The sequence below is a fragment of the Aythya fuligula genome, chromosome Z (assembly GCF_009819795.1).
Source record: "Aythya fuligula isolate bAytFul2 chromosome Z, bAytFul2.pri, whole genome shotgun sequence".
Taxonomy (NCBI): Eukaryota; Metazoa; Chordata; class Aves; order Anseriformes; family Anatidae; genus Aythya; species Aythya fuligula.
In genome coordinates, this window is record NC_045593.1 from 38,398,516 (window position 1) to 38,425,286 (window position 26,771).

General features: G+C 40.0%; 1 protein-coding gene across 1 annotated transcript; it reads left to right on the forward strand.

The window, feature by feature from the left end:
- The first annotated feature begins 137 nt into the window (after positions 1-137).
- CARNMT1 (carnosine N-methyltransferase 1) lies at positions 138-26,771 on the forward strand. The gene is made up of 8 exons (XM_032206423.1): positions 138-487; positions 3,445-3,640; positions 4,647-4,810; positions 17,643-17,783; positions 21,793-21,971; positions 23,751-23,864; positions 24,750-24,853; positions 25,144-26,771. The coding sequence occupies exons 1-8, from the start codon at positions 138-140 to the stop codon at positions 25,243-25,245; spliced, it is 1,350 nt and encodes a 449-aa protein (XP_032062314.1). The 3' UTR covers positions 25,246-26,771.

Sequence of the window (26,771 nt, forward strand, 5' to 3'; positions counted from 1 at the left end):
ACCCCGCCTCGCCGTCACGGCGCCGCGCCCGCTCTCGCGATACTCGCCGTGGGCCGTCTCTCGCCGCGGGGCCGCCCCTCGCCGGAAGCGAGCGGCCGTGCGCGATCGTTGCGGGCGGGCGGGCGGGCGGCGGGGGGATGTCGGCCGCGTGCGCCGTGTCCCGCAAAGCGCAGCCGGCGCTGCCGCCGCCGCCGCCTCCCCCCCGGGGCGAGAGGGACCCGCCCGCCAAGGCCATGCGCAGGGGGCTGCGGCGGGGCCACGAGGAGGAGCGCGAGCAGCTGTCGTGGCCGGCGGAGGGCGCGGGCGGCGGGGGCGGCGAGCGGCAGGCCGGGCGGGCGGCCGAGCGCGGCGACGAGCGGCGGCGGCGGCAGCCGCACGAGCCCAGGGCGCTGGCGGCGGCGGCGGCGGCGGCGGCGGCCGAGGCGGAGGAGGAGCGCATGGAGCGGGAGCACTTCCGCAGGATCATCAACGCCTTCCGATACTACGGGTAACCGGCGCCGCGCGTGCTGCGGGCGGACCCCCACACACCCCCACACACACCCACGGAGCCGCCCCGCGGGGCTCCGCCTTGTAGGGGGTGCAGCGGGGTCCTGCCCTCCGAGGGGCGAGAAGGATGCTTCCTCTGCGGAGACAGCTCCCAGATATTCGTTACTTTGTACGGCAGATGAGTCCTCTTAGCAGGGCTAACGGATGCCATTTTCTAATCAGCTTAGCTCCCTAAACATTTGTTCAGTCAGAAGAAAGGGTTCATTGGGCCTTTAGGATTGAGACAAAAGTAGGAAATAACCAACTTCAGTGAAGGGGTGACAACTCATCCCAGTGACAGAGAAAAGGGGTGGGACTGGCTGGAAAAGTCCACTCGTTTTCATATTTTCATAAACCCTCCTATGTTACTTTAGGCTTTAGAATGAGATATAAGATATAGCTGTGCCGCATATTGTACGCTCCCGTTGACAGACCCTGTCACCCGAGCCATTGTTATGCACTGCTTTTTGTCAATGTCAATGACAAACATATCCAGAACTTTTAAGTGACAGTGAGGTTCTTTGGATGGGTAAGTGACATTTTAAGTATTTTTTCCTGCTTATTGTTTCTGTATCATGGATTTTTTTGTTTTCCAGGATTTACATTTGAGCAGGAGGTTGGACTGGATGACACCTTGGATGTTTCCTCCATACAGAATTCTCTAATAACAGGCAGCTGTCATTTACTGATGTCAGTGATGTAACTGTATCTTCTGGCCTCAGAAAGCAGGAACATCCCTGTCAACCTCATGCTCAAATTGTGATTCTGGGTTGCCTTTGAATCCTTCAGTTTCAGTAGGAAACTGTAATGAAAGGATATGACCTAAATTCCGTTACAGGAATTGAATTAAATTCTGCTTCAAATAAATAACTCTGACTTTAAGTGGAATTTTGTGTATTGGTAGTTAAAAATCATATGGGAACACCTGTGTGAACAAGGCAACATTTTCAGTTCAGTCCATATTAAGGTCTGCAGACATACGGGCCTAAATTCATCCTTTATAGTTCTTCTGATTTCAGTGAATTATTCATTCTGCTAACAGGTGTCAACTCATCGTCCATCCTTCTAGTGATGATTCAAAGGACGTTACTGACAAAACATCCAACAGATGTTGATAATGAGACATTGTGTTTTTTATAGAGGATCAGTTTATTTTTCCTACTGATATTTTCTACCTTATTTTTAAATGTCACTTAAACCCTGTGTATATATTAAAATGAACATTTTCAGTAGTGTGAATGTAATGTTGGAAATGTTAACTGGTCATATTTCCAGTCTGAGGTTGCAACTAAAACCACAGTAGCTACACCTGTTGTGAGCAGCTGAGCCCCACACAGTGGCTTGCTCACTCTCCCACAGTGCAACAGGGAGGAGAGAGGAAGGGGTAAAAGAGAGAAAACTCATGGGTTGAGACACAGACAGCAGGTAAAGCAACAGCTGTGTAACCATGCAAAGCAAAAAAAAAAAAAAAAAAAAAAAAGCAAAAACAATGCATTCATGACTTCCCATGACCAGAGAGGTGTTTACCCATTTCCAGGAAAGCAGAGCTTCATCGCGTGTAATAGCTACTGGGGAAGGCAGGTGCTGTAACAGTGAATACCTCCCTTTCCTCCTTCTTTTACCCAACTTTAATTGCTGACCATACCATTGCATGGTAGGGGATATCCCTTCGGCCAGTCTGGGCCAGCTGTCCTGGCTGTGTCCCTTTCAAGCTTCTTGTGTACCTCTAGCCTCCTCGCTGGTGGGGCAGCATGAGAGAAAGCCTTGATGCAGTAAAGCAACAGCTAAAACATCTGTGTGTTGTCAACAGTGTTTTGGTGACAAAGCCAAAATACAGCACTATGTGAGCTGCTGTAGGGAAAATTAACTCTAACCCAGTCAAAAGCAATGCAGTACTTTGCCATTGCTGATCGCTAGTTCTCAACTCTACAGCAGTACGATGACACAAAAGTTTGAGAAACTGCAGGGTGGCTTAACTCAATAAAATGATTTGCTCCTGCCAAAAGGGGCAATCTCCCTTGACTTGGCATCACAGCCGCTCCCTCCCAGAGTTGCTATGACTCTGCTTAGCTAGCTTGATTTACTAAACTGACAGAAATCAAACAGCGTTATCCTATACAGCTCTCTTCACAGTTAGCAAGTCAAACCAGCTTTATGGCAGGCCTGGTGAGTGCCAGAACTGTCACATGATGTTAAACTGTTGCTGAGGAGAAGGAAGAAAAAAGGAAAGGGAAGAAAAAATACCAAAAAAATAATAAATCCTCTTTCTTTTGGCAGCAACTTAACCTTTTTTTTTTTTTGTGAAAATGTTACTTTGGGAAAAGGAAGAGTTATGTTTAGCTCAGATTAGTTACATCAAATTCACAGTACTCGTACTTGTGGGAATATGTTGTTACGGTAGTTTAGTATCTTAGTTGGCATACCAGAACTTCATCGGTGTCTAGTCTTCACTTTTATGGCTCCTGTAGAAGCAATTGACTTTGAGGATACCTATTCCTGATACATAACCAGCTCTTTTTATTCCAAAGGTTACCACATAATTCAGCTGGTTCATTCAATTTAAATTGGATTTGGCTATTTTTGTGACTGGTTTTGGTTGTTCATTAAATTTTGTTGATCCATGTATTAAGGTCGTGATCACCTGTGCTAGCAAGGGTGATGGGATGGTAAGAGTAAAATAATGGTCACCCTAAACTGAAAGATGTTAAAATGATGATGTTGTAGAACTAGTGCTTAAAACAAACATTTTGCCTAAAAACTTCCTGAAAACTTGTTCTCTAGTAAGCAGTACATTGTCTGAACGTTTTCTAAGTTTAAATAAATTAATAACTCTAACTGGTGTAGCTTAGAATGAATTACTTGCTCTTGGTGCATTTATTTCTGCTGATATCTAAAGATCTTAAACTTTTTGCTTTTTAGAACGAATATGCATGAACGAGTCAACAGAACAGAAAGGCAGTTTAAATCTCTCCCAGCTAACCAACAGTGTCTTCTTCCTCAATTCCTTCCTCACCTGGACAAGATTCGGAAGTGCATCGATCATAATCAAGAAATACTACATACTATTGTGAATGACTGCGTTCATATGTTTGAAAATAAAGAATATGGAGAAGACGTATGTTAAAATGGACTTTTTCATACTAAAAAATTAAATTCTGTACGCCTTGGGATTTTCTGTGTTTGTTTTTCATGCCTTTAGATCTCCAGCTTTCTTACCTTTTGCCCTCTTTGCTTTCTCCTCTATTAATTCCTGACTGCTTACATTTTCTTACTCTCATAAACATCTTGTAGAGCTGATGTTAAGAAAACAATGTTGTTAGTATTTGTAGTTCCTCTTACAAAAACTAATTGTGAATCTGGCAGATGACAGTAATCACTGATTACTTTTTTTAAGAAAAACAAAACAAACCCTTTTTTTTTTTTTTGCTCCAGGGTTCTAGCTCTACCCTAGTTACATTTTAAAGTTAATATTTCAGTTAACTATGTACAGCATAAATAGCGTACTCCATTCTTCTGTAGGTTCTTTTATGTTACAGTATCCTAGATCAGTTACAGTTTTAGTTAGGCTGAATATTCTGAATGTTATCACCTATAAAACTTTCACTATTTATCTGCTTTTTCAGTGTGGCATCTCTATCAAAAAAAAATTGCATTCAGGGTTAAAAGAGTGGCAGAGATGGAAACTGAAGTCCTTTTTGATATCTACAGGCAAGGTACAGTAATGGGCAGCTCTAATGTGAGCTTCTCAGTGCTGCCTCATTAGTACCTAAAGAGATCATCATCTCAGGGTAAGCAGTTCAGCCTCTGCACTAGCTAAACCCTGGTCCTTCCCTGAATAAGGACTAGGAGCTGTGCTCTGCTACTTAGTGCTTTTGTGATGTGGAAGAAACTGCTCTCTTGGGTGTCTCACTCAGACCACCAAACTCAATTTATTTAGCATTCTAGTCTGGATGTAAGCACTGGTCTCAGAAGTGAAAGACTAGTGCTTTGTCAGCTAAAGCTCTCAACAGCCATTACAGCATGACATTTGTATGTTTATGATTTACTTTTTATTCTTCAAGACATATTTGGTGCTTTTTTTCATTAACTTTTTTTTTTTTTTTTTCCCCCATTTTAATCAGGGAAGAGGGAAGATTACACCAGCTTCAACGTTTGACATGGATAAATTGAAATCCACCTTGAAACAATTTGTGAGAGACTGGAGTGAAGAGGGAAAGCCTGAAAGAGATTCCTGCTACCAGCCAATCATAAGTGAAATTGTAAAGAACTTTCCAAAAGAAAGATGGTAATCGTGTTTTAAGATTCCTTTTTTTTTTTTTTTTTTTATGTGGGCATACACTGTTGCACAAATCTAACAGAGATTTTTATGGAGTAATGAAAAGTTTCGATTTAAAGGTATAGAAATTGCTGTGAATGTGGAATTTTCTGTTTAATCAAGAGAGTTTGTTATTAATAGAACATATTGAAAAGAGCAAGATCTTAAACTTCATAAATAGTAAGCCAGGATTATTTTTTTTCCTGTAGCTTGATACCACAGATTGTATTCTGTTCACTTTTCAGGTAATAGACCTTAGAAAGTCATTATGTTAATTCAGTTGTGCTCAGTGAGGTCGTGTTTGCAGGTTAGTAGATTCTCAGTGTGCATGCTACAGATCACAGAATCATGGAATCGTAGAATATCCCGAGCTGGAAGGGACCCATAAGGATCGTATAGTCCAACTCCTGGCACCACACAGGTCTACCCAAAATTTTAGACCATGTAACTAAGTGCACAGTCTGCACTTAAGCTTCTTAAATTCAGACAGGCTTGATAAAGGGAAAGATACTTGTGACAGCAGCAAGTATGAGAATTGCACTTCGTTCTGGAAGGTGAAAGTAGGGAAGACGTCTGGTAACCTCCTGTAGATTTTTGTTAGTTATGTATTTCTAGCCTTAGTTTCAAACAGAAGTTACATGTCTTATAAAAACTGCTGCACATGTGTGGGTACCTTTGTAATTGTGTTGGCATGTTTAAAACAAAAAACAACGCACACTGTCTAAATAGTAATGTGTGGTTTCTTTTACGTAAATTTAAGTAGAAGTGTGCTGGTAGAAGCTAGGAAGAAACAGCTACTGTAAGAATTGCGTAGTTAATGATTCTGCCATTTAGCCAGAAAGTACATTTCAGTTTAAACTTGTAATGCTATAATTTGTTAACCTTGTATTTATAAAATATAATAGGCCAGAACTAAGCTTTTGATTTAGCTGACAATTAATTGTGGACATTCTTCTTCAGTGATTGCTAATAATGCACCTGTACATACTTTACACTAGCTATTGTTTAGTTTTCAGTTAGTGAGAGCAGAACGTGGAGTGGAATCTGGTATGATGAAATGGCAACACCAGGCAGATTGCTTGGTTTCTCTTTTGCTTTTGGCTAACTTATCTCAAGGTGGATGTATCACTTCAGATATTTCGTGTGAACTTCCTGTAATTGTGTTGGCACTTGGTAATGAAAGCAGATTTGCCTGGATGTATCTTGCAGTGAGAAAGATGGAGAAACAAATACTTTAGAGAGACTGTCCCTACAGTCAATCTCTTATTTTTTTTTAATGGCTTCATTGGACTTATATATTCTGCTTCTGGTCAACATCATTTGTTCCTTATGCTAGAATCATATGAAAAAGGAATATAAATTTTTGGAACTGTCCAAGTATGTTTTGCTTCATGCATGTGGGTGTTACGTAGTTGCTGTTCTCTACAAGTCTCACCTGCTTCAGTTCTGTTGGTGGGCAATGGAAGTGAGGTGCTTTATATGCTTGCTCTTCTGGGATGTGGAAGAGATGCGAGCCATGCTTGAAAGCAGCTGTAAATCTGAACACTCTTTTGAGTAGGAGTTGCTGTTATCTTTTGTTTCAGTCCAGTCTTCTGACAAGACTCACCTAAAACTAAAGTCAGAAGGCAAAAGCAGTTCCTGCCTTTTATTCCTCTTCAGAAGTAGTTCCTTCTTTCTGCTTAGTACAGAAAATGTTACTAGCATCAACAAGGCAGTTTGAAGTGAAGTTCCATTAGATAAAACTCTTCCTGAAGAAGCAGTAGATTGTCTGCATTAATTATGTTGGAATTTCATCATACGTTTCAGCTCGCAGGATTATCTGCCTTTTAATGAACTCATCTGAATTTCTTAGACCTGAATGAACTATGATCACTGTTTTCTGTAGGAGAAAATAGTAAAACACTTCTATTTCTTGATGGAACATTATTGTTAAAGTGTTTTTATGGGGAAACACAAAGTTCAAAATCGAAGTAAGCATCCTCCTTTTTGGCATTGTTTTTGTTTTTTCTTTTCTACTGTTACCATTTCTACTTATGTGAAAGGATATTATGATCCAATTTCTTGTCAGAAAGGAACCAAAGAAATGATTAACCTTTAAATTAGTTTATAAATTTCTATGGCTTAGGTATTTTCTCCAAGCTTCTATTCATTAACTTGGCCTCTGAAACCAGCTGTAACTTAAAATTTAAATGTATTTTCTAGTTCAGCAGTGTACTTTATTTTCAAGATACTGTCAGGACAGCTTAGAAGAAGTGTGGCCAGTGCTTAGTTTCCATTTAATTTGGGGAAATTAATTTAATTTTAATTCACAGTCTAAGGGCTTTTTGAATGTACTCAGACACAGTTTAGTGACTGTAAAGCTTCTGCTTTATACAATTTTATTTAACATAGAATACATCTGTCCACTTAGAGTTTTTAATCCAGATCTGTGATTTAGCTGAAACTTTGCTTTAAATGTTGGATTTAAGAGCAAGTGTTATCTTCAGTGTTACTCCAGTCCACTGATGCATGTAAATCCACTGAAGTCTGTGGAAGTGTGTAAGCCTAAATTGACAACTTTGAAGAAGAGCTGCTTTTCAAGTGATTTTACTTTTTAGCTAACTTCATTATTCAGTATGTTATCTGAAAAGCAGTTGTATTAAAAACAAACAAACAAACAAACAAAAAAAACCCTCTGAAATTAGACTACAGTAAAAGAATTAAAAATACTGAGAACTGGATGTGTTCACTGTCTAAATTTACAAACATTGCAGATAAGACATCAGGAAAGAACTAGTCTGAATCCCACAGGGTGATTCTTTGCCAATATTTCCATTGATCTTCTCTCTACAGGCTGTATATTTCTGATCCCTTCTTATCATTATATAACATTGGATTTCAGTGTTTCTCATGAAAACGGTTTGTGTTTGCATATGCTAATTTTTTTTGCTTAACTTCAGTTTACTGCTTCAATACCATCTTTTTGTTCAGTTAAAGTGTGATTGGCCTCTTTTTAACATGTATAGTTTTCCCCTTAAAAAAGATACATCTTCATTAATAGCATTTAACTTTTAAAAACTGATGATATATCACACTGCAAAATCGCATGAGAGATTGTAGTTGTTTCCAGTATTTGTCCTCTATCTGAGAGGTTGCTGCGGGATCAATAGTTGATCCAAGCAGTCCAATGTTAGACCTCTTCCTCGTCTGTCATCCCCACATCCCAATAGGTTAACAGTAGTTCTCCCTTAGTGCCCCACAGGCACTGTGTCTTAGAAAGCCTGCTAATGCTTGTTAGTTCAAGGCTAGTTTGACTGTGGATCACTGTTGGTTGTTACTGTCAGTTATCACAGTCTGGGGTTATGTCTTTCTATGATTTTTACTGTTGCTGCAATTGCATACCTACCACAGCAAGGCAAGTTTTTCTTGCTTCTTTAGTTGTCTTACAACTATTCAGCCGCTAAGAAAATTGTTTTCATGCAGTTAAATATTTTAGTTTTAAAGGTTCAAAAATAGTATAGGGCATTGGAGTGTTCCTACTACCACTGGTTTCATGCCTTCATTTTTTTTTAATTCATCACAGCTTGTCACTAGCAATTCCATTTAAATCTTGATAAACAAGAGGTATTTGAGCACTTTTTTGATATCAGGACACTATCAATGCTCGAGATTTTTTAAACATGAGTTTGAAGCATACCTGATTTACTGGATGATAGCTCAAAAAAATGCTCTTAAACTATTTTGGAATACTAATGTCAGTGCTCTTGGACTCAGATTTTACTTTACTCAGTTTATTTTTTTGTGTTCTGTATACTGAAATGAAGTTGGTGGCCACCATCAGTTCCTAGCAATTGATGCAAAGACTATAGGTAGACATTAAATTAGACTTCAGTCCCTTGATAAAAGTGCACAGGAAAGTGCAGTTAAAACCAACTATTTTCTAGAGAGAGAATTTGTGAAAATAGTTCAGAAATGCAAGAGCTTTATATTATTTAAATATTATTAATATATTATTTTGGATGATTTTTTTTTTTGGATGAATAAATAAACGTTGGATTATAAGCTGTAATTATGCCTGTTCAACACTTTTCATTAGGTTGTTTTAAGAAAAAATGCCTCTTTTGATTAGTGGAATATATTCTCGGAAGTGGCATAAGACTTCACAGCTAGCTTATGGTTAGCTTTAGGTTTTTCATCTAGGAGAGACATAAGGAGAATTCTTACTTCACAAAACTACTCTAAAATAATAGCAAAGTCTTGGCTTCCTGTTTCTGGATAATTAGAAAACAAAATATCTATGTATACTGGAATGAAAATCAGGAATGAAAGGAAACACAATTTTTCAGTTTGGAAGGATTCACCGGTTACATGATTAAGCTGTACACCAACAGGCAGTGTTCAAACTGCTTTGTTAGTTTGTGAGGCCTTTAGACGAGGATCGTACTTTCTCCCGTGTTAGGGTCATCACATTCATGTACTGCTTTTTAGAATTTATGTACCTCCCAGATTCATCTTCGTGATTACACAGCATACAAGGTCTTTTGAACCCTTTCTGGCATCCTGATTTTTAAATAGTAAGAGGCTTTGTATTTTGCTTTCTTTGTCATATTCTTCATCATATTCACAATGTTTATTGTGGCTTCCTTCCCATAGTTGCATATATATATGTACATGTATGTTTGTCTTTGAAGGTAACATGCAAAAGAGAAGGTGAACTAGCATTTTTGGTATATGAAATTAAAAAGTCTTTTTTCAGGACGGAAACTGGAAAAATGATTTTTAGATTGCGTATCTTTTCAGCTTTGTGTTGGGGTTGTTTTTGCTTCAGGAATGCAAGTTTAATTGTGCTGTGATGCAAATATACTGATTAGAATGTGTGTGTACTGCATTTCTGCCTGAAAGAGAAAAAGGTTTTAGATTCTTAGTTCTTCTATTTATTAGCTGTTTGACCTGGAAGTTGGGAGGGGGTTTTCTAAATCTCTTGGTAACTACACAGTGCTGGACATCTTCCAGTATTCTTCAAATGATGTCTAGTTACAGGAAGTGAAGAGGTAGAGAGCTGTGTTGTACTTTGGTTTAGGAAATCCTTTGTCACTGGATTGGAGTTGGTGAACAGCATTCACCAGCTGGTGAACCGTATTGACTGAAGTTGGTGAACAGCACATTTAACACCCCTAGCTGCTGAGAACGTAGCTACTTGTAAGTTTGCAGTCTGATTTGCTCGTCAGATCAGTGTCGTGGTTTAACCCGGCTGGCAGCTAAACACCACGCAGCCGTTCGCTCACCCTCCCCCCTCCCTCTCTGGGACGGGGGAGAGAAATGGAAAGTGAAGCCCGTGAGTTGAGATAAAGACAGTTTAATAAGACAGGAAAATAATAATAATAATAATAATAATGATGATACAATGGTGATAATACGAAAGTAATAATAGTATGTACAAACAAGTGATGCACAATGCAATTGCTCACCACCCGCTGACCGATGCCCAGCCTAACCCCGAGCAGTCCGGCCCCCTCCCCCCGGCTAGCCACCCCTATATATTGTTTAGCATGACGTCAGATGGTATGGAATACCCCTTTGGCTAGTTTGGGTCACCTGTCCTGGGTCTGTCCCCTCCCAGCTCTTACTGCACCCCCCAGCCTGCCCGTTGGCAGGACAGAGCAAAGGCTGAGATGTCCTTGGCTTAGTATAAGCACTGCTCTGCAACAATTAAAGCATCGGGGTGTTATCAGCACTCTTCTCATTCTAAGCCAAAACACAGCATTCCACCAGCTACTAGGAAGAAAATTAATTCTGTGCTAACTGAAACCAGGACATCTATCCACCCCTTATTCCATACCATTTATGTCATGCTCAGGTTACACTCTTTTCCATACATTCTAATTAGTCACCTATAGTAATCATGGTAGTGATAATATACAGTATAATATACTATTTAACATGGTGCAATTCAGTTTATGGGCTATTCTCACCCAGTATTAAATCTCCTTGAGGTACACACCGGACCTCTCCGTTCTTTTGCATTACCCACCAAGTATATCCAGGTCCCTGAGCGAAAACAATTCCACGAATAGGTTTGCCTTTTCCTGAGGCAGGAGTAGCCCAGACTGTTTTACCCAGCATATTTTTTACATGCACTACAGGAACTTTATCCCCATCTACAGTACGTAACAGGTTTGATTGGGCAGGTCCAGCTCGGTTGGTAGATCCCCTAGTATTGACTAACCAGGTGGCCTTTGCCAAATGCGTATCCCAGTTTTTGAACGTCCCAGCGCCCATTGCTTTCAAGGTAGTCTTTAACAGGCCATTGTATCGTTCAACTTTCCCGGAGGCTGGTGCATGATAGGGGATGTGATACACCCATTCAATACCATGTTCTTTGGCCCAAGTGTCTATAAGGTTGTTTCGGAAGTGAGTCCCATTGTCTGATTCTATTCTTTCTGGGGTGCCATGTCGCCATAGGACTTGCTTTTCAAGGCCCAGGATGGTGTTCCGGGCGGTAGCATGAGGCACAGGATATGTTTCCAGCCATCCGGTGGTTGCTTCCACCATTGTAAGTACGTGGCGCTTGCCATTGCGAGTTTGAGGGAGTGTGATGTAATCAATCTGCCAGGCCTCTCCATATTTATATTTCAGCCATCGTCCTCCATACCAAAGAGGCTTTGACCGTTTGGCTTGCTTGATTGCAGCACATGTTTCACAGTCATGAATAACCTGTGCTATAGCGTCCATGGTCAAGTCCACCCCTCGATCACGAGCCCATCTGTATGTTGCATCTCTACCTTGATGGCCTGAGGTGTCATGGGCCCATCGGGCTATAAATAATTCACCTTTATGCTGCCAATCCAGGTCCACCTGAGCTACTTCAATCTTAGCAGCCTGATCCACCTGCTGGTTGTTTTGATGTTCTTCAGTAGCCCGATTCTTGGGCACATGAGCATCTACGTGGCGTACTTTCACAGCCAGGTTCTCTACCCGAGCAGCAATATCTTGCCACAATGCAGCAGCCCAGATAGGTTTGCCCCTACGCTGCCAGTTGTTTTGCTTCCATTGCTGTAACCATCCCCACAGGGCATTTGCTACCATCCATGAATCGGTGTAGAGATAGAGAACTGGCCATTTTTCTCGTTCAGCAATGTCTAAAGCCAGCTGAATGGCTTTCACTTCTGCAAACTGACTCGATTCACCTTCTCCCTCAGCAGCTTCTGCAACTCGTCGCGTAGGACTCCATACAGCAGCCTTCCATCTCCGATGCTTCCCCACAATACGACAGGACCCATCAGTGAACAGGGCATATTTCTTTTCATTCTCTGGCAACTGGTTGTACAGTGGGGCTTCTTCAGCACGACCCACCTCCTCCTCTGATGATATCCCAAAGTATTTGCCTTCTGGCCAGTCCATGATCACTTCCAATATTCCTGGGCGACTGGGGTTTCCTATTCGAGCCCGCTGAGTAATCAGTGCAACCCACTTGCTCCATGTAGCATCAGTTGCATGATGCGTAGAGGGGACCCTTCCCTTGAACATCCAGCCTAGTACCGGTAATCGGGGTGCTAGGAGGAGCTGCGCTTCAGTACCGACCACCTCCGAAGCAGATCGAACTCCTTCATATGCTGCCAATATCTCCTTTTCAGTTGGAGTATAGCGGGCCTCAGATCCTCTGTATCCCCGACTCCAAAACCCCAGAGGCCGACCTCGAGTTTCCCCAGGTTCTTTCTGCCAGAGGCTCCAGGTGGGGCCGTTCTCCCCGGCTGCAGTGTAGAGCACATTCTTTACATCTGGTCCTGTTCGAACTGGCCCAAGGGCTACTGCATGGACTATTTCCTGCTTGATTTGTTCAAAGGCTTGTCGTTGTTCAGGGCCCCATTCAAACTCATTCTTCTTACGAGTTACTTGGTAGAGTGGGTTTACAATCAGACTGTAATTTGGGATGTGCATTCTCCAAAACCCCACAACACCTAGGAAAGTCTGTGTTTCTTTTTTGTTAGTTGGTGGAGACATAGCTGTTATTTTGTTGATCACATCCATTGGGATTTGACGACGTCCATCTTGCCATTTTATTCCTAAAAACTGGATCTCCCGTGCAGGTCCTTTGACTTTATTTTGTTTTATGGCAAAACCGGCTTTCAGAAGGATTTGGACTATTTTCTTCCCTTTCTCGAAAACTTCCTCTGCTGTGTCACCCCACACAATAATGTCATCGATGTACTGCAGGTGTTCAGGAGCTTCCCCCTGCTCTAGTGCAGACTGGATCAGCCCATGGCAAATGGTAGGGCTGTGTTTCCACCCCTGGGGCAGCCTATTCCAGGTATATTGGACTCCCCTCCAAGTGAAGGCAAATTGTGGCCTGCACTCTGCTGCTAGAGGGATGGAGAAAAATGCATTAGCGATATCAATTGTGGCGTACCACTTGGCTGCCTTCGATTCAAGTTCATACTGAAGTTCCAGCATGTCCGGCACTGCAGCACTCAGTGGTGGCGTGACTTCGTTCAGGCCGCGATAGTCCACTGTTAGTCTCCACTCGCCATTAGACTTTCGCACTGGCCATATGGGACTATTGAAAGGTGAATGAGTCTTGCTGATCACTCCTTGGCTCTCCAATTGACGAATTAGCTTATGGATGGGAATCAGGGAGTCTCGGTTGGTGCGATATTGCCGCCGGTGCACAGTTGTGGTAGCAATTGGCACTTGCTGTTCTTCGACCCTCAGCAACCCCACAACAGAAGGGTCCTCTGAGAGACCAGGCAAGGTAGATAATTGTTTAATGCCCTCTGTCTCTAAGGCAGCAATACCAAAAGCCCACCGGAACCCTTTTGGGTCCTTGCAGTATCCTCTTCTAAGATAGTCTATGCCAAGGATACATGGAGCATCCGGACCAGTCACAATGCGGTGCTTTTCCCACTCATTCCCAGTCAGACTCACTTCAGCCTCCAATACAGTCAACTGCTGAGATCCCCCTGTCACTCCACAAATATAGATGGGCTCTGGTCCTTTATAGCTCGATGGCATTATAGTACATTGTGCACCGGTGTCTACTAAAGCCTTATACTTCTGTGCGCGTGATGTGCCAGGCCATCGAATCCACACAGTCCAATAAACTCGATTGTCCCTTTCCTCCCCCTGGCTGGAGGCAGGGCCCCCCTAATCCTGGTCAGAATCTTCCTCGTTTCTGTGTTTGAAGGACTGTCTGCTGGAAGTTGGAGCAGCAAACTTTTCGGAGAATCCCTTTTTCCTGATTGTTTTCTTTTGCAACTCACGTACCCGTGCCTCTAGGGTCGCAGTAGATTTTCCATCCCACTTTCTCATGTCCTCTCCATGGTCTCGTAAGTAAAACCACAGGGTGGCACGGGGTGAGTACCCACCATATCGTCTTCCTTGTGTGGGTGAACGCCTACCCCTGACAGCTGAGACACTGCTTTGTACAGGTGCGAAGGAGAATAATCTCTCTTCAAGTTGGTGAACCTTTTCAGAAAGTTTCTCCCAAGTGTTCTCCTTTGGTCGGTGGGCACTGGTTGGTTCAGGTGGGGAGGACAATAGATTCTCTTCAAGTTGGTGAACCTTTTCAGAAAGTTTCTCCACAGCTGAGACGCAGGCCTGTAAGGAAGAGGAGAGACTTTCTTCGTACTGCCGGAGTTGTTTAGCCGCTTCACCCACTGTGGGTTCCTCATCCTCTTTCCAGGCCATTATTGCCAATGAGCTGGCATATGATGATGGTGCACTCCGTACAAACTTCCGCCACATGGGTCGTGTACACTTGACTTCATCTGGATCTGTGGATGTTTGTTTGAGGTCTGGATCCTCATAAATCACTTCCCGTACGGCTAATTCCCTCAGGTACTGGATTCCCTTCTCCATAGTGGTCCACTTGCCTGGTAGACATAAAATATCTTCCTTGAAGGGATACCTTTCCCTCACAGCTGAGAGGAGACGCCTCCAGAGGCTGGTGGGTCGTGCTCCATCTGCAATTGCTTTGTCAATGCCGGCGTCTCGAGCAAGGGATCCCAGCCGCTTGGCTTCCCTGCCGTCTAATTCCACACAATTGGCTCCAGAGTCCCAGCACCGGAGCAGCCAGGTGACAAGCTGCTCACCTATACAGCGACCAAAATCTTTTCGCACATCTCGTAGCTCGCGCTCGTTTAGGCTTCGGGTAGTTACTGTTGCTCTTTCGGCATCCTCATCTTCCTCCTCCTGAATCCTTGACGGCCCAGCGTCGTCATCATCTTCGTCATCTCTATACTTAGTTTTGGCAGAAGCCTTACCTGGATTGGCAGAAGACTCTCTGCGTTCTAAACGACTTGAATTTCTATACCATATTTTCACCTTCTCTACAGGGGCAGCTTGCACTGCTACTGCTCGTTTCTCTGACTTTGTTACAGGGTCTGCCACAGGGGTTGGAATGCCCTCTGCAGGGTCAACTTGCACTGCTACAGCTCGTTTCTCTGACACGGCCACAGGAGCTGGAGCGGCTACAGGAGCTGGAGCAGTTGCAGGAACCGGAGCTGTAGCGGCTACAGGAGCTGGAGTTGGAGCTGGAGCAGTTGCAGGAGCTGGGACTGGAGCAGCAGTAGGAGCTGGAGCTGGAGCGGCTTCAGGAGCTGGAGCTGGAGCGACTTCAGGAGCTGGGACTGGAGCAGTTGCAGGAACTGGGACTGGAGTAGCGGCCGGAGCTGGAACTGGAGCGACTGCAGGAACTGGGACTGGAGCAGCTGCAGGAGCTGGAGCTGGAGCGGCTTCAGGAGCTGGAGCTGGAGCAGCTTCAGGAGCTGGGACTGGAGCAGTTGCAGGAACTGGGACTGGAGTAGCGGCCGGAGCTGGAACTGGAGCGACTGCAGGAACTGGGACTGGAGCAGCTGCAGGAGCTGGGACTGGAGTGGCCGCAGGGTCTGTCACTAAGTTGATAGCAGTATCCATGGCAGCTCGATAGGCGTAAGCCAGGCCCCAGCATGTTACAATGATTTGTGTTACTTTGGAACTTCCCGAATCGCGACACCTTTTATTCAAGCATTCTGCCAGTTTTTGAGGATTTTGCACTTGTTCAGGGGTGAATTTCCAAAACACTGGGGGTGCCAACTGGTCTAGATGCCTGCCCATATCCTCCCATACTCCCTGCCACCCACAACTATACTGCCTCCGGGCAGATCTCCGGATGAGCTTCCTAAGTAGTTGTTTAACTTTAAGCAGAACCTGAAGTGCATTCAGGAGGCAGAACAACAGGACTATGCTGGTCTGAGTATCCCAAGGATATTCAATATCTTGGAGAGCTACTGTAATAAACTCGGAGGATAAGAGGGTGGTGAAGGAGGAAGGGAGAGTGATCAAGGAGGGTACAGGGGTGGTGAAGGAGAAAGGGAGAGTGATCAAGTAAGAAAAATTATCTTCCCCTTTCCCCTCCACAGATTGACTCCCTAATGAAAAAAGGCAACAGATACAATTGCTAATAGTTTCCAAAATACAGTTTCCAAAGTATAGAATCGAAGATGTTACTGAGTACAAATACCAGGTTAGAGTCATGGCCAGATATTTCATCATCTCATAAGCCACTGATACAACACACAGTACCATAATGGTCTGAAACCAGGGCCCGGAGAGGATAAACAACATGACAGAGAGCACATACGGAAAATAACGTGCTATAATACTCAATTTGGAAAACAGGCGCAGCACAGTTGAGATTAAAGCAATCAGCATTATGACAAGTGACTATTAAGCAGGTCTAATACTTATACCAATTTTAGTTTAACACACTCTGGTCAGATCTGCCGTTATCTCAACCTTTCGTGCCCCACGTTGGGCGCCAAAAAGACTGTCGTGGTTTAACCCGGCTGGCAGCTAAACACCACGCAGCCGTTCGCTCACCCTCCCCCCTCCCTCTCTGGGACGGGGGAGAGAAATGGAAAGTGAAGCCCGTGAGTTGAGATAAAGACAGTTTAATAAGACAGGAAAATAATAATAATAATAATAATAATGATGATACAATGGTGATAATACGAAAGTAATAATAGTATGTACAAACAAGTGATGCACAATGCAATTGCTCACCACCCGCTGACCGATGCCCAGCCTAACCCCGAGCAGTCCGGCCCCCTCCCCCCGGCTAGCCACCCCTATATATTGTTTAGCATGACGTCAGATGGTATGGAATACCCCTTTGGCTAGTTTGGGTCACCTGTCCTGGGTCTGTCCCCTCCCAGCTCTTACTGCACCCCCCAGCCTGCCCGTTGGCAGGACAGAGCAAAGGCTGAGATGTCCTTGGCTTAGTATAAGCACTGCTCTGCAACAATTAAAGCATCGGGGTGTTATCAGCACTCTTCTCATTCTAAGCCAAAACACAGCATTCCACCAGCTACTAGGAAGAAAATTAATTCTGTGCTAACTGAAACCAGGACAATCAGGAAAGTTTTGCTGATGTCAAAATACTTGTTTATTTTTCAATGCGATGTTAGCGAGAAGATATTTAGGAGCTATCAACAGGCACCACAGAAAAAGAAATGGTGATATATAATCATGTTCTTCCTTCCTGCAGTTCACTTAGGCGATTGTTTTAGTTTGATAATTGTAAGTTTTCAAAAGAAATATTTTGTTTTATAATTATGTACTTTATTCAATAAGGGTTGCATATGTTCTTCTGTGTCATTTCCTATGAGTTATTCTGACTGTAAAAAACTGATCTGACCTGAACTGGCTCCATTTGCCTTTAAGAAGTAAAACCTTACAGGAAATATTTATAATATCTAAATACATGGGGGAAAATGTTTGACTGAACCTCTGTAAGTTTTAAGAAGTATCAGATCAAGATTTAACTATTGTTTTTATTCTGTTGCAGGGATTTCTCCAAAGTCAATATCTTGGTACCTGGTGCTGGGCTGGGTAGATTGGCGTGGGAAATAGCTATGCTCGGTTATGCTTGCCAAGGAAACGAGTGGAGCCTCTTTATGCTCTTTTCTTCTAACTTCGTACTCAACAGGTACATAGCTTATGTTTTACTTTTTGGCCAAAACCTGCAGGTATGAATCAGTGAGGCAAAGTTATGAATGAGAAAAAGTTGAATATATAAAACTCAAAAGAATGGGTTTCTAATTCATAACACAGGATGCAAACAACTATTTTTTAGAATGTCTTGATGAAAATAATTAGTGGGATAATTGGGTGAAGAGAAACGTATCTGAGTTAAATGGGTAAGTCATTAAGATTACATCAGGGTGCATGGGTGTTAAGTTATGAAACATGAAATGTCTGGATTCTACCACAGATTTCCTGTGTAATCTTGAATGTTATGGCTTTTATTTCACACCTGTTTCTGAAAGAAAAAGCACACCTATCTCAGGTTTCAAACAGGGACTAACTATGCATAGTATTTAGTGGTGATGTTTAGTAGCAGAGGAAACCTCTTCCAATGTTACATTCCGTACTGAGATTTTAGACACTGTTTCTAAATGAAAAACTATTTTACAAACACAGCTTTGTAAGCAAGTTTGTTGCTGGACAACAGCTAAAATGTTAAAGCTAATAGTTCTACAATTATGCTATAAATTTGAATTAATAAATTGCACTACGTAGGCTTAATCTGAAGTACATTTTAGTATTTGGTTTTCTGTCACTTGTGATGGAAATTACTTATCTCATAAGGAGCTTTTTAGAGAGGAAACAAGGCACTGAATGCAACTGTTCCTGTAAGATTGAGGGTGGGGAGACTGGATATATGAAAGAGGACTGAGTTTTGTTGTATTCCTGGTGAGTTTGTAGCCAGTTCAGAGACCAAGTATACAGTTTGCTGGTTCTTCAATCTGAATCTCTTTGATGAAAACACCTGAACTTGTATTCTATATTGTCATGATACTTGAGCCCTGTTTGTAGACAGTGATTGTCCTCCACAGACTGTGATGATACCAGATTTGTTATAGCTTACTCTTCAAAAATAAAAGGGGGAGGACGGGTGCTAGCAAACACTGTTTCTGGTCTGTTGCATGTCTGGGTAAAACAGTGGTAGTCACTGCAAAGAAAATAGGTAGTTGCTAAGAATATATTTACTCCTTTTTTTCTTACATTCTCAAATGACTGTCATCTGCAATTGCATGTTACAGTTGAGCTGATCTAATACCTTGCAGTTACTGAAAGAAATTCACCTCCCACTCCTCCCTAGCTTTACATCCCCCTTTTGACTCTTAGCTCTATATAGTGTTTGAAGCAATACAAAGTATTATAAAATTATTCATTTACCATGCCTAGGAGCACCAGTAAGCTGTCATATTGGTTCAAACCTATGACATGTTTTTCATCTACCTTAAATATGGCATTTCTATATGTGGAATTCCCCTGAAAGTATTTTTAGTTTGCAATAGTAATAATTCTTAGCATCTGACACTTATGGGATATTTCCTATTTATATAAAATATACACAATTTTGCTAAATATGTATCATAGACTTGCTAACAATATTAGATTTTATACAGTCAAACTGAGTTTGGCTCAGCTTCTGTAATCTTTACCTTTGCTGAGTGAGTTATCAGTTAAAAGTTTTCTTATTAGCATGAAAGAGATTACAGATAACTGCTAAGCTGACTGAATTCCAGTCATTTCAGTTGATTCCTTTCTGCCAGATGTGACCATGGTCTTTGCTTTAACTAGATGATCAGATGTCTGCGAGGAAGTTTTTAGGGACATTTGAGAACTTGGATCTAGTCTTTATTGTCTGTTCCTAGTTAGCCTTCTGGAATGGATGTTTGCCTTCCCGAAACTGGAAGAAACAGCAATGGTCAATATGAGCTGAACATAATAGTTAAGGATGGATAAGAAGGATCTTGAAAAATTTGCAAATTAGCCTTTAACTACAATCTAAACTTAATTAAATTTTGTTTTCAGTTGATAAAATTGAGGATTTTGCTACTGTATGCTTACAGTTTGAATCTGTGTTCTTCCTCTGTCCGACCGCATTTTATTTTTAGGAAAAAAAAATACTGTCTTGAATATCAAGCCAACTTCTACAGTGGACTTCTAGATGTGATACAGCAGCTTAAGTCTTCTGTATGAAGAGTGATAACAGCTAATTTTTAACATATATACAAAACTTAATTCTCTGAAGTTGTGAGATTTTCTCACTGGGGATGAAATTTCATAGCATTGTACATAGAAAGTGCATCAATGCCTAACAGTGGTCACTGTGAATATTTAAAATAAATTTTATCTGTTGCATGTCCATGAATGCCTTAGAATGAAAACAGTTCAAAATTTTATTTTGAAATCAGTGCTTAAAAGTAAGATTGGACCTAGCCATCTTTGTCAGAGCAGTGTTTTTATACTGAATGATGCACAATAAAAACTACCTGCTCCTACTTGGAAAGAAACAAAAAGCATCACAGTCTTAGTTAAAGCTTTTAACTTCAGTAACACTTTGTGTTGAAAGAATGGAATTCTAAAGGACTGCAGTATTTAGCTGAAGTGCAAAGGAGAGTTTACAAGCATGACTATGGACAGGTTTTTGTCTGTTTATATTAAACTGATACTTCCTTATAAAACTGTTGAGAAGTCTGCATGAAAATACTTCGTGCTGAAAAAAATACTGTGAGGTGTGTTTTCCCTTATAGTTCAGGAACATTTTCCTTTCTGATTTACTTGTACCTCACCTTTACATTGCTTTTTGGAAAATTTCATTGTTACACAAAAATATTCTGAAGTTAATACAGATTGACTGTGAGCACATGGAGAATGCTAAAATAGTTAATGCAGTTGGCCGACTTTTTTTTTTTGTCAGCCAAACCAGAAATGTCTTTAAGAAAATGGTGCCCATGTTATCAGGGCTTTATGCCTAATTGTTTTCTTTGATTGACTGCATAAATCTGATATTTATATATCTGTTATGTATAGAAATGGTTAATTATCTCTGTATACTGCTGCTCATAACACAGGAGTTCTGTGTTTTTTTATTGATAAAATGAAATATGACATCATGGAGCAAGTAAGACCTTTTATTTCAAAGTCTTTGCCACGGATGTTTCCTATCTACCAGCATAAAGTGCATTTTCTATAACATGGTAAGACTGCTTCCAGTACAAAGATATTTGTGTGTTTTATGGGACAGATGTGTCCTTTGTTCTCCCTGAATATTTAGTTATGCCTGTGTAACTGTGTTATGCCTTCGTAAGTGAGCTTGACTGCAAAATTTGGTGATGCACAGGGAAAGAAAAAATCTTCATTTTTAAAATTATATACTGATTTTGCAGGACTGTGGGAAAAGTTTAGAAATAAACTTTTATGCTATTATCACTTTCAAAAATAGATATTCACTTCATTGGTCATGTCAACCCACAAATTCTGTTTTACTACATACTTAGCATATGCTTATAGCATAACTGCAACACTCCAGATACTACTAACTTAGTGACATCTAGCACAAAACTATTACCCTTTGCAAAATAGGATTATTATTTTTTAAATTTAAACACATGCTTTCAGTTAGCATCTGAAAAATGCTTTTTTGTTTTCAAAACCCATATGGCTGTGGTCCAGAAAAGGCAGAAAAGCCAGTGTTGCCAAGGAAATTGAAAACAAGCATGGTACTAATGTTGTCCTTTTTAAAACAGGAAAAAAAAAAAAAAAGACTTAGCTTTGCTACATATACCAAATCACAAACTTCATAATTCCAATGAAAGAATCTTAATAGTTTTCAGTTGAAAAGATGATAAAAATGGTGAAAAGGAGAAAAGAAAAAGAGAACAAAAGGTAGTTACTGTGTTGTGCCAACTGTACGGCACCAACTTGTGGTTGTGTGTCACACTGGCATTTTGTTCAGTTCATAAATTGATGAACTGTCTGAAATGTTACGAGCTAGGTAAGTGCCTTAGAAAACTTCTAGCTTTAGAGATGTGCTTTTTCATCATTAAAACAGCAATGCATGTTGAAAGTTTGTCACCTGCATTTCTAGATAATACGTAAGTAATTCGTTGAAACTGAATTGTTCTCATTTCTGTATTTTGCAGATGTTCTGAAGTTAACTCATGTAAGCTTTATCCCTGGATTCATCAGTTTAGCAATAACAGAAGATCTGCTGATCAGATACGTCCAATTTATTTCCCTGATGTTGATCCTCACAGTCTTCCTTCTGGTTCAAACTTCTCTATGACGGCAGGGGATTTTCAAGAGATTTACTCTGAGTGCAGTGAGTAAAAGCATCCTTTAGACTGTGTGTAGCTTTATCTTCAGAGTATTTGTTATGAGGCAGTTAAGAAATCATTATAAATAGAATAAAACTGTATCTACAAGCATTAAGGAGGAAGGGCTAGCTGTAGCAAGATTTTTTTATTCCAAGTCAGCTTTTCCTTTCTTTTTGATTATTAAAAAAAAAAAACAAAAACAAAAACACATCCTAACATAACAGTTGCAGTCATCTCTTTCAGAAAAAGACAACATGGGAGTATTTAGGAAAAATTTACTTCATTTAGAAAAATGGTGTTTCAAAGAACAATATAGTGAGTCCATTTTCTTCTTCAGTGTAAAACATACAAAGACAAGTACTTTGTATTGATTCGTTTTCTATTGTAAAAGCAAATAGATACTTATTGGATATACATATAAATATTATGTATAAGTATATATACTTACAATACTTAATAGTATTTCAGATAAATGTGATGGGGTTAATAAGGAGCAAAGATTGAAACTTACATTAGTACAAATACCAGTATTTTTTCTTGTGGTATCAGGTTAGTTGTGCTGTCCTCATTGCAGCTATGAAGTAATCTTCTGTGACTAACCCCTTGTTGGATTAACCTGCAGATGACCTTATTTAATACTTCCAGTTACATATTCATGATTTAATCAAAGGTAGCAATTACCCACTTCTTTTATACGTATATTAACACTTCTAGAGTTGGTTGAGTAAATAATAAGAAAACATGAAGTAAGCTTATATAGTAAGCTTAAATAGCTTTTACTCTGCTTTTCCTTACACAGTATTGGATTACCTTTTAGTGTATCTGTTTTCTGGCTTCAGCTCTCCATCCTTTTTATTCCTATAGCAGTTCTTCACCAGAACAAAATAGTTTTTAATCAACCTTTTCTTTTTTTTTTTTTTTTTTTTCCGCATAGGTAGTCTTCCAGGTATTTTCTTCTAGGTTGTCTTCCTTACAGTTGTCTGCTTTTGTGAAGATGTGATTTTATATTAGAGTATCCATTGCTGGAAATAAATTAAGACTTTTATTTTTTTTTTTTAATATTTCAGAAGTTTTAAATTTACAAATTCAGGTGTACATCTAGAGACAGACAGGGAGACATGCTTTAAAAGGTAGTTCTTGAAAGATCCTGCTTGCTAAATTTTGCTAATAAATAACAAATGGAGAAATATGCGCATGTTTTAAAGCTGTGTTATTTGTGGAAGTACAGCTTAGTGTACAGGCTAGTATTCTTCTAGATATTAATGTATCTAGAAAGGCCCAAAATCACAGGATATTTTTGCATTTGTATTTTAACAGTTTGGTAATGAGGTTCTTAGGACAGGTGAGTGCATAATGGGATGCTTGGGTTTTCATTTATATAAAACATGTTATAATGTTACAGCACTCTCAGACAAGGTCTGATTTTTGGGTGGTCCCTCTAGGTCCCTTCTAACTTCGGATGTTATATGATTCTTATATTTTACAATATATGAATTAATTATAAAATGTATAATTAATATGTGTTTGCTATTTTAGAATTTGTGGGTGTGTGTATATATATGGATGTAGACTGCAAAGGTCTAAGCTGAAATGTCTTTAGCATAGAACAAAATGTTTCACACTTAGTTTCTTCTAAACTGAAGTTTACAACTGAATGAAAAGTGTTCAACTGTTACTATTAGTTAAAGGAAATCCTGAGTGTGTAAACAAACATTAGTGTTAAATGAAGAATTTTTACAGAGGAAGAAACAATTTAATCTATACAATCTGTTCTTCTTGCACAGATACTTGGGACTGCATAGCAACTTGCTTTTTCATCGATACGGCACATAATGTTATTGATTATATTGATACTATATGGAAAATACTAAAGCCTGGCGGAATATGGATAAACGTAGGCAAGTATGACCAACCTTTCTTCCTGCAACCCTTGACTTCTGTTTGCTCACAAGTACTAGGCATCCAGTAATTGAAAGGAGTAGTGGAATTAGTGTCTGTATTGAAAACTCTGTGGAGCTAAAAACATGGCTTCAAAATTATCTGAGATAATATAATAACTGTGTTCAGCATGTGTTTGTTAGTTACAAACAAGTCAACACCTGATATTAAATAGAAAAGTATGGCTTACCAGTGGCAAGTTTCTCATTTATGCATCACAAGTATAGTGTTCTATATTCTTCTTGCTGTTTTCCTAGGAAAATAAAACTTGTTCTGCCTGTAGAAATCCTTGATTTTTTTTCTTAGTCAGTTGTCTAATTAATCCTCCGAAGTAGAAGGTTTGGGAAGGAGATTTATGGATGCCTTAGTTTGAAAGAAGACAGACTTAAATTATTAGGTCTCCCATGGTGAGGGACTGGCAGACAAAACTCAGACATTTGTACAGTATGACAGAGAGAGACTTTTGTGTAGTTTGTACAGTAGAAACTCATCAGTCACTGATCAGTCATAGTGAGCGTAGCTCTTGAGTAGACCACAGGTATCCTGCCTTCTCTTTTGTACAGACAGCAATGGTGCTAGACTGGTAGAAGGGAGTTTAGGATACAGAAGTTTAGGATACAGAAAACATAGTTTGGTGGCATAGGAGACTTCATTCTTGAATAAGCAGTTGAACTATTTGTTTTTAATTTTGCCCTGATTCTGAAATGTATTATAAGAATTATACTTGAGTAATAGCAGCATGTTTGAATTTAGTGAGTCTGGGTATTAACATTTTTCACACTTTCAGTATGTGCTTTTGATTTTAAAGAAGTTTATAGCATTTTCACTGTATCTCTGTACTGTAGGTCCTCTACTTTACCACTTTGAAAACTTGGCAAATGAGCTTTCTATAGAATTAAGCTACGAGGATATAAAAAATGTTATACTGCAGTATGGATTCCATATAGAGGTAAGAAGATACAGTTTGGACTAAGTACTATTTGTAGAGACTGGTCAAACTCCTTCAATGATTTTTTACCTTGAAGTTAGTTCACGCTAATGCCACAGACTAATGACTTCTAGGAGAGGTAAATGTGTGTAATTATGTTGCAAATTTACATTCGTCGTGTGTTGGAAAGTGTACAGATGGACTTAAAAATCAGTGGGTAGTAAATTTATAGCATTTTCTTTCATACTAAGAGAAACTTGTGTAGTGCTTGAAGAGAGGGTGTTTTGAAAACTTGAGCTTTTTTTTTCCAGGTGGAAAAAGAATCTGTACTGTCAACTTACACTGTGAATGAACTCTCCATGATGAAATACTACTATGAATGTGTGTTGTTTGTGGTGAGAAAACCAGAATAAGAGTGATTTGAGTAGGTTAGTCAGAAAAGAAAAAAAAAAGTTGACTTGAATGCTAGAATCAAATGTAAAATGGACTGAGTGATGTGCTGTCTGGACACAACCTCAAATCAGTGGTGCCTTCTTATTCCTAATAAGATTTAGATAGTGTCTATTTTCTTAATATCTATGTTGCTATCCAGACATGTACTATGCCATGCATATTTGTACTATAGTGAAAATGGAGGAGGAAATGTTTGCATACACTGTCTTTATGCTTTGGAATGAATTTAAAAACAAAAATGTTTTATTGGGTATAAAACTTAATGTTCACCAGAATCAGGCTAGTTTTCCGCATATGCTGCTTCATTTTTCTCAGATCCATAGTGATTTCCTTTTTTCTCTGCTTGGAGGTACTTAATGTACTTTCTGTGTCATGTTTAAGAAAGTATTTTTAAACATACATTTAAAATTACAAAATCTGAAATGGTTCAAAAGTGATAATATGATTCTGAACAGATAAAATAACCAAAAGAATTGTTACAGTGTTCTCTGTGGAACCAAAAATAAGAAGGAAGTAGATTATTGTTAAAAATTATAATTTTTGCCTGTAACAGTGTTAACAGTTTTATTGACACGCAGAATCGGTAGGCAGTTTGAAATACTCAGTTAAAGTGGAGAACCAAGTGAAGAAGAGCAGCATGTAACAGAAAACCAGTATACTAACCTCAGTTCAGGAATAAACCAGTTCTGATTAGTCCCTTAGTGTTGAAATTGAAATATTGGATGCTTTGCAGTCTTAAAAATGAATTGATTTTTGAGTCACCCACTTCCTGCTTAAGCCAAAGTTTTAAAGGTGTAACTAACAGAAAACTCTTCTCTTTCTTAAAGTTAATAACAAAGCTGTTATCCATGCCATATATCTTAATTTTGACAGAAAAAAAATCCTTCTTTCTCAAAAGAAAAAAAAAAAAGCTACTTGTGAAATATAATGTACTGTAACCTCGTGGCTTCATTGTCTAAGTCAACATATGCAGGACAATTGGCAGGCAATTTCATTGTAGCTTTAGGCACCTTACCCATGCTACCCTGGCTTACTTCTTGGTTCCTTATCCTAACTTTTTTCCTGTCTAATGAGGCTTTGGTGGATATTTATCCTGTCTGAATCTTCATACAAGAAAAGCTGAATCTTCTGTCACTCAAGTTATATAAATGAGAAAACATTAATAATTACTGTACTGAGAGGAAGTGTCATGGTAGCCATTTGTTTTCTTAATGTATTGGTTAATTTCAGTACCAACCTTCATCCTTACTCAGAACTTTCTTTAAAATGCAAGAAGCTTGTGGTAAGGAATCAAGGTTGTTTTTAGTATTTGAACATTATGGCACTGGACAATAACTTGTTTAAATGCTTTCCATTATTTCTAGTCCCTTTTTGCAGGATGATGTCATAGTTACTTTAATAGTTCCATTATTAACTAATGGATTTTTCCTGTTAAGGCCGGACATTTGTGCCTTCATTTCTAAGCCGAAAGTTTGCATGGAGGAAA

What these genes read in the sequence shown, in the direction of transcription:
- CARNMT1 (XM_032206423.1), top strand. Translation starts at nt 138, where the DNA reads ATGTCGGCCGCGTGCGCCGTGTCCCGCAAAGCGCAGCCGGCGCTGCCG. An exon ending in TCTAACTTCGTACTCAACAG is followed by an intron (nt 17,784 to 21,792) that starts GTACATAGCTTA and finishes TGTATTTTGCAG; the next exon opens with ATGTTCTGAAGTTAACTCAT. An exon ending in AGAGATTTACTCTGAGTGCA is followed by an intron (nt 21,972 to 23,750) that starts GTGAGTAAAAGC and finishes CTTCTTGCACAG; the next exon opens with ATACTTGGGACTGCATAGCA.